This window comes from Bidens hawaiensis, unplaced genomic scaffold (genome assembly GCF_021521415.1).
Source record: "Bidens hawaiensis isolate Kalapana, Puna unplaced genomic scaffold, B.hawaiensis_p1.1 tig00013810_1, whole genome shotgun sequence".
In the NCBI taxonomy this organism is placed as follows: Eukaryota; Viridiplantae; Streptophyta; class Magnoliopsida; order Asterales; family Asteraceae; genus Bidens; species Bidens hawaiensis.
Genome location: NW_027492181.1, coordinates 536242 through 545128, shown reverse-complemented (window position 1 = coordinate 545128; position 8887 = coordinate 536242). Strand labels below are relative to the sequence as shown.

At 32.7% G+C, this 8887-nt stretch overlaps 1 protein-coding gene across 1 annotated transcript; it reads right to left on the bottom strand.

Moving 5' to 3' along the window:
• Nucleotides 1–4650: 4650 nt before the first annotated feature.
• On the bottom strand, nt 4651–6755 carry LOC143545067 (uncharacterized). Its single transcript, XM_077037015.1, has one exon. The coding sequence runs from the start codon at nt 6052–6054 to the stop codon at nt 4717–4719; it is 1338 nt and encodes a 445-aa protein (XP_076893130.1). The 5' UTR covers nt 6055–6755; the 3' UTR covers nt 4651–4716.
• Nucleotides 6756–8887: the final 2132 nt, after the last annotated feature.

Below are 8887 nucleotides of genomic sequence, written 5' to 3'. Positions count from 1 at the left end.
AAATACGAATTTCTAAAAAAACACAAATGCGATGAACGTCTAATAAAAGCTTGATTCAGTATATTTAAAAATATTGAACTTGTCAAATTCACATCATTTTAATAGTGTTCACACAATCAATAATTAGTTTTGCAAAGAAAAAAAAAGAATTAGTAACTTCTTGTTAATCATAATTAGTTACCAAAATAACAAAACTAGTTAATTTACTAACATACCCTTGTAATTAAATAAGCTGAAAATAAAAAAGAAAATATGTGATTGGTTATAATGACTTCTCGCACTAAGATCACTTCTCGTATGAACCTAATCCTATAAATGGGATCTAGAGAGAACTAAAGAACTAGTAAAGAATTATTTTTAACTATTTTTAAAAAAATATTTTGTGATTTTTTTTCTTTCCTCCTTCTAATAAGATGATATTGATACAAAAAAAAAAAAAAAAAAAAAAAAACCTTGTCGGTGTAGTACTGTAGTGCATATGTGCACTAATGCCTATTGCATATATACAATAGTGTTTTATTGCATATAATACAACAAAATTGCATTATCCAATACACACTATTGAATATATCCAAATACGACACTAATAATTGTATGCAAAACACATTATTGCATATATGTAATACATAATAAATGCACATATGCATTATATCGATTTTTTTTAATTTTTGTATATAATATAACACTATAGCAAATATACAATACAAAAAACTATATATATGCTATTCAACACTATTTCAAATTTCAAAATGCACACTATTGCAGATATGCATTATAAAAAAAAGTCGGTGTATTGCATATATGCATTACCCGTTAATTTTTTTTATTTTTATATTTTTTTGTGGTGAAGAATAACAACATATAAGAAGGATGAAAGAAAAAAAAATTTATAAATATTTTTTTTAATTAAATTAAGAGTTAATGACCATTTTCGTCCTTGTGGTTTGCTACTTTCGACACTTCAGTCCAGAAGTTGAAATTTTGTCAATTTAGTCCTCATAGTTTTAAATATTAGCCAATTACGTCCCATCCGTCTAACGGCATCCAGCTATGCCGTTAGTTTGAGGGTATTTTTGTCTTTCTCCTTTTTATTTTGAGTTAATGGTCATTTTAGTCCCTGTGGTTTGATACATTTGCCACTTCAGTCCAAAGTTTGAAAATTTGTCATTTTAATGTTCAGTTTAATTCAGCTTTTTTTCTATAATCGTGAAGAGCATAATCCAAGCCCAAAACCATCGAGCAACCTCCAATAAAGGTATGCATTTACTATGTTGACAATACTAATCATACCGCCTCGTATTTAGTTTCTAGACATTTCCTAAACTCTCATCCATTGTAGAATTCAATGGTAAAGTGGTCAAGGTAATTTCCTGAAACCGAATTGTACATAAAAAACTAAAAATTGTTTCTTTGATTAATGCATAATAGTTGATTTCGACCCAGATTTTCGTTACGATATGTTAATCTCTAGACCCTAACTATTATGCATTCATCAAATAAACGATTTTTAATTTTTTTCGTACAATTCAGTTTCAGGGAATTGCTTTGACCACTTTACCATTGAATTCCATCATGGGGGAGAGTTTAGGAACCGTCTAGAAACTAAATACGAGGGGAGAGGGTATGAATACTGTTGTCGACAGGGTAAATGCGGACCTGTTTTGGTTGATGCTCGATGGTTTTGGGCTTGGGTTATATGCTCTTCAGGGTTATAGAAAAAAAAAACTAAATTAAATTGATAAATTTTCAGACTTTGGACCGAAGTGGCAAAAATATCAAACCACAGGGACGAAAATGACCATTAACTCAAAATAAAAAGAATAAAGACCAAAATACCCTTAAACTAACGGTATAACTGGATGCCGTTAGACGGATGAGACGTAATTGGTTAATATTTAAAACTATGAGAACTAAATTGACAAAATTTCAAACTTTGAACTGAAGTGGCGAAAGTAGCAAACCACAGGGACGAAAATGGCCATTAACTCTTAAATTAAAAATACTTCATTATTAGTTCTCTAGTTCTCTCCATAAAATGGAGTTCTCTAATGATCCTCTCCCTATATATATATATATATATATATATATATATATATATATATATCAACTAAAACTTATGTACTCTCACCAACATTCGTGTTGACAAACTTTATTTTTATACATGCTACAGATACAAGTAATTTACATTGTTAAAGATCGAAGAATGTTTTACCTTAGGATATTATTCAAAATACAAAACATGATGTAATTGTTGTTTATTATTGAATTTGTGTACTTGTTTAATATTAATGAAATTAAATAATAATGTCACTTTAATTAGTGTCTTCTAAGCTACTGTCCAATCAATACGTTACGCCCCGACATGTTCCGCCTTTGGTCGGGGTGTGACAACCGAAACTGGTCATATAAAATCAGACCAGAACGTCGAATATTATAATTTATATAAATATCAAACAAAATAGATAACTTATAAACTAGTTACACACATTTACAAATTAGTAGTTCTTTATATACAAGAAATATTTGTTGTATGTAGCATCTAACATTGATATGTTTTTAACAATGGTGTACGAATTTAATATAACTGCAGGTGCAACAGTTTGAGAAAAAAATAACTGAGTTAGAACGGGAAAAAGTAGCAGAGTTGGAACAAGGAAAAGTAGAAAAACATGCTATGTTGGAGAAATTTGAAGAAAATGCGAGAATGATTGCTCAAATGAAAGGGAAACTTCAATTAAAATCAGCTACAAAACTTTCCACCAAGTTAAGATATATGGAAATTTCAATTTTTGTTTTGTTACGTTTTGAATGATTTGGATATTTCTTGTATTCCATTTTGATATTTATGCTGTTTGGTTTGAATAGTTATCTTTGGTATGATATTTTATAAAATTTCGATATAATGTTTACATGGAAGAAGTAGAAAAATATAAAAGAATATAAAATTTGAAAAAATATACAAAATGTATAGCTAAATATATAGCTAAAACCTTATATAATACGTAGCAAAATCATCCAAATTTCGGTAGCTACATTCGCAGCATATATCATCTACAATTTGTAGCTAAATTACATTGCAAAAACCATAGCAAATTTCCGTAGCTAGACCGTAGCAAAATCTTTAGATGAATGTTGTAGCTAAAACTCGGTAGCACACTCCGTAGCTAAAATATCCATAGCAATATTACGTAGTTATAAAATTGTAGCAACATTCTGTAGCTAAAAATCCATAGCTAAAAAAACGTTGAAATTCTGTACCTAACAATTTGTAGCTAACAATCCGTAGCAAACATTTCTGTAGCAAAATCCGTATCTAAAGTAGCTAAAATAATGAGGCCTCTTTTGGTTTCTAAAGCCGTAGCAAAATTCTGATTCCGTAGCAAAAATCCATAGCAAATAAGGTAGCTACGAGACTTATACCTACGGACCAAATCCGTAGCTAATCCGTAGCAAACACCATGTTTGCTACGGATTACCTACGGATTTGACCGTAAAAAATACCTATTTTTGTAGTAGTGAGGGGCCTGATATTGTAATTGGTATCAAAGCCACTCTTGTGCCATTCGGGATGGTGGGGCAAACATCATCAAAGGCAGTGAGTCCCCGTTGGTGTCGCGAGGTACACACATCGAGGACGATGAGTCCAAAGGGGGGTGATTGTACATCCTAGGCAAATCCCACATTAGCTGTAGACAAGAGAGATCCTTGGTTCATAAGTAAATACTCCGCCTCTTAAATCACCAACGCGTTTTGGGCTTAATGCTAGTGGACGAAAGGATAGATCCACAGCTAAGCATACTCATGTGGGAGTAGTAATAGGATGGGTGACCTCCTGGGAAGTCTCCACCGGGGCAACCAAAAAGAAATTCGTAAGCTCTTCGTGGGCAAAACGAATAATATTGATAGTGCGAGTAGCCAGATGTTACACACAATATCAAAGCAAGTAAATTAAGTTAAGACTTTAGTAAGGAGCAAAATTTTCGTCACAAATGTACCCATGCCATTCAATTTTCCCACACTTCTTCAGTTGCCATTGCCAGTTCTTATGTCTTTGACTATCCACCATTTAACTTTGACTTTGCCAAACCATTTCATTTTAGTTTACCTGAGTTCTAAAATACCCATTACGCCCTTTGCCTCCAAAATTCCTATTTTTTATTTCACCAATATATTCTAAGCCGAATATGAGATTGGGCCTCCAGTAATAAAGTTTTGACCCAATGCAAACAAGAGTGCTTGTTGTTGATACTTAGATTGATTGACATAAATATATCTATAGACTATAAATATATCTATGTTCCAACACTTCCATTAAGATAATAACTGCATTAAAATTTTGAAATGTTTGTTCAGGTCATTTAAACATGTAAGACTGCCCCATCAATAATCTCACAATCTCAATCTCACATTATAAAATTGATTTCTCTCTCTTCAATCTACAAAATTTAACTCACTCCAATCTTTTACTCCCATTAACAACCCAATCTCATCCTTTTTCTATTAAATAAATTCAATTTATAATTAGTTTTGATTGACTATATAAATATAATTAAGTAATTATATTTTTTTTTAAATATAAAAAACTTTAAATATATATATTAATCAAACACATTTTATAAAATAGATAAAAATAAGTTACAATAGTAGCATGAAATACAAAATTACACATATTAATGATATAAAATTACATACTTATTCATCAACACCAAATTTTTGTCATATATGCTCAATCAAATCGTTTTTTAGAATGTTATGAGCTTCTCTATTACGAAGTTGTGCCCTATTCGTCATATAACTGGATAGGCTTGCAATTCGTTCAGTAGAGTATTGAAAGAGTGGTTCATCATCTTCACTAGAACTCTTTCGTTGTCGGTTTGTAGGCCTATCATTAAGAAATTCGGATGGATCATAATAGTTAAGGTACGTGTCCCGTTCATCCTCAACAATCATATTATGCATGATGATACATGCAATCATAACTTTCCCCATGGTATCTTTGTCCCACAACTTACATGGGTGACGTAGAAATGCATAACGATCTTGTAGAACTCCAAATGCTCGTTCCACATCTTTTCTAGCGGCCTCTTGATGTTTAGCGAACAACTTGTGCTTTCGAAGTTGTGGCCAAGTTATTGACTTGACAAATGCGGCCCATGAAGGATATATACCATCAGTAAGATAGTATGCCATATTATAATCCCGACCATTCAAGACGTAGCTCACATTTGGTGCCCGACCTGTCAACACATCATCAAAAATAGGAGATCTTTGGAGGACGTTAATGTCATTGCACGTACCCGGTGTTCCAAAGAACGCATGCCATATCCATAAGTCATATGATGCAACGGCTTCCAAAATGATTGTTGGTTTACCGCTTTGACCTGCATATTGCCTAGCCCAAGCAGTGGGACAGTTTTTCCATTCCCAATGCATGCAGTCAATGCTACCAATCATACCTGGAAATCTGCGTTCTTCCCCGACATGAAGTAATCTTCTTAAATCATCTTCATTGAGCCTTCTAAGGTATTCTTGACCAAAACATGAAATGACACCTTCAATGAACTTTAGAAGAGAATCCCTTGTTACAGTGTCACTCATTCTCAAATATTCATCTTGTGCATCTGTTGATGTCCCGTAAGCCAACACTCGCATAGCGCCGGTACATTTCTGCAAGTTTGAAAGGCCTTTTCTTCCTGTAGCATCACATCTTTGTTGAAAATATACATCATTTGCGGTAACAGCGGCCACTATACGGAGGAATAATGGTTTGCGCATTCGAAATCTACGCCGAAATGTGTCTTCACCATATGTTGGGTTGTCAACAAAGTAGTCTTTCATCAAACGATCCTCCCCATGCTCGCGTTCACGATCACAATACCTTCTTCTTGATCTAGGAGGATGATCTCCTATGATCATATTTGGCATGCTTATAATAAATTCTGTAATTATGTAATCAAGTTGCCGATTTTGCTCAGCAACCCTAGCTTCCCATTCATCAAATTCATTTGAGTTATATGAATCGGAACTCTCCGATGGGTAATCATTCAGAGACATTTTCCTAATACTTAAGAAAGGAAGAGTTATTATTGGATAATACTCTATCAATGTTATACTCTCATTTATATAGAATAATATTAACCTGATATTGGTAGATTATTTATCTAAACAAAATCTAAGAATCCAGTAACATGGTAACACATGGAAACAAAGATAACGTTTGGATATCTAGTTGATAACGCCAGATTATGTTATCTAAACAAAATCCAAGCAATGAGTAAAACAGTGACACGTGGCAACGAAGATAATGTTGGATATGTAGTTGATAATGCCAGATTATTTTATCTAAACAAAATCCAAGCAATGAGTAAAACAGTGACACGTGGCAACGAAGATAATGTTGGATATGTAATTGATAATGCCAGATTATTTTATCTAAACAAAATCCAAGCAATGAGTAAAACCGTGACATGTGGCAACGAAGATAATGTTGGATATGTAGTTGATAATGTTATATTATCTTATATATACAAAAAACTAAACATCCAGTAAAACGAAGATAATGTTGGATATATAGTACATATGCATTACAAACTAGTGAAATAGATTACATATGAAACATATTACATGCATAAAGTAAAACACACATACATAAAAACCAAATATATTACAAATGCATAACAAACCAACTAAAATTAAAACACACGGTGAACCGGATTTAATTAGACGAACCCGTAGAGCTTCCTCATCAGATGACGCTTCATCATTTCTTCTTCAGGCGATAACAACGGCTTTTGCAGCAGTGCTGTCAACTGCTTATGTTGCATTTCCTCCCATTTCCCTTCCATTTCCTCCCGCTTCTTTTCTATTTGCTCTCGCTTCCATTCTTCCTTTTCTTTTTCAAACTCGAGTCTTTTTTTCATGAGTTCAATTTCATCATTTCTAGTAAGGTTCAATACACGAAACTGATCAGTAAACTCCTCAGAAACCTTACCTTTTCCTTTTGCTTTACTTTTGGCTGCATCTCTACCTGTTGGACGTTGAATTGTTGAACCACCACTACTTGGTGTGTCTGGGTTGGAATTGACATAGTCCCCTTCTTCGGTAGTCCTTGTTCTTTTTGTGCTTTCAGCGCTTTCTTCATCACCCACTTCACATTCAGGATGGGAACGTTTTGCATCAAGGTTAATCTCTAGATCCTACCTAGGGTGCTTGCACATAACTTCATTAAAAACGACAGTGTCGTTAAACGTTCCCCCATCTTGCTCGTAAATTTTATGAGCATTATTCTCAATTTCTTTCATGCTCATTCCACTTCTTCTTGCACGATATGCTGCCTTGTACGCACCAACCCATTTACTCCCATTTTCGCTAAGTCGGCTAAAACGACCTTTTAATTGATTTGCATTCCTTATACCAAGCTTCTCTGGATTTTCTTCTCGAGCTGCATCGTACAATTTCCTTACTTCTTCCCAAAAAAAATTTCCTTTTTGTTTTTACCTTGAACTTTATCTTCACCAGCCAGAAACCAGGATGACATTAAAGCGACATCTTCATCAACATCCCACTTTCGGGATTGGGTTTCTGAAATTTGTGAGGTATGTTGTGAAGTGTTTTCATTGACATAAACTTGAGTTGGATTTGAAAAAGGCTGAGAGTTTTCGTATAATTGGGTATTCAGATAATCTTCAGAATCTCCAAGATTCATGTGAAAGTTTGAAAATTGATGATTCATTGTAGGAATATGAAATCAGATAGAGATGGAATGTGTGAGTGAATATGAAAGTTCTTATAATATTTATAGGGTTAAAATACGAATTTAGATATTTATTTTATTTTTGTGAACAGATAATGTTTGATTTTTTAGATTATAAATCTTATCCAAAAAATCTGACTAACCAATAGAAAACTAGTGGTTCAAATAAGATAATTCAATAATGGTTAAAACTAAAATTTTATATAAAAAATACGATTTTTTAAACAAACTCCATTTTTAACGAAATTTATATCGGAATGCTCACAAAAAAAAACTAAGTAAGACTGTGTTTTTAGATTTTTTAAAAAAGTCAGATATAATAAGTTATAAAACAAAAACCAAAATATATATATAAATAATTGTTATAAATTAAAAAGAAAAAATAAAATAAAAGCACATCCAAAGATATAGTGACACGTGGCCATTATTGGAGAAAATGTGGGATTGCAATCTAGATGGGTTGCCCTTTGCACCATTTATGCCATTTTTTCTTTTTTTTTTTTCTTAATCATTAGAATTGCAATCTAGGATCACCAATGGGAGTAGTCTAACTATGTTAACTACAATTGTAATATGGAAGAAGTCATGTACTTTTCAATCTTTGTATGTGGTTAGTTTGAAAGTTTTTTAATCAACTTGTTTTTACCTCTACCCATTTTGGTCAAAATTGGTTCTAACTCGAACCAAAATGACTCATTTAATCCGCCAAAGTAATAGCAACATCTTTTCTTTTCTTTTATTATCAAAGTATTATTTTTTCTTTTACATGAAGGTATAGTTTAGACGGATAAAACTTCAATCTATCACGAGAAATATTGCATTGAATCCCGCAAGTTGTTATATAGTAGTAGTTTTAAAGCATTCTGTATCAAGTGTAGGTCATTTAGTCTGACTAAATTGTAGGTATCTTTGAACTGTTTGGTATATATGGATATAGATGTCAGTACCATTCACATTGACAAAGTGATGATCCAAAACTAATAGCAAACTCTTAAATGGTGAAACTGTAAAACTTGGTGCAATACTAACTTGAAGGACCCGAATGGTTAATACGGAAAGTATAAGGGTGGTATGGAAGATATCAAGGGACGGTTTGGTGGAGATCTAAAATTAATGAACCAAGTTAAATAATTT

Bases quoted from the DNA above. Each gene is read 5' to 3' on its own strand.
- LOC143545067 (XM_077037015.1), bottom strand. From the start codon at position 6,054: ATGTCTCTGAATGATTACCCATCGGAGAGTTCCGATTCATATAACTCA.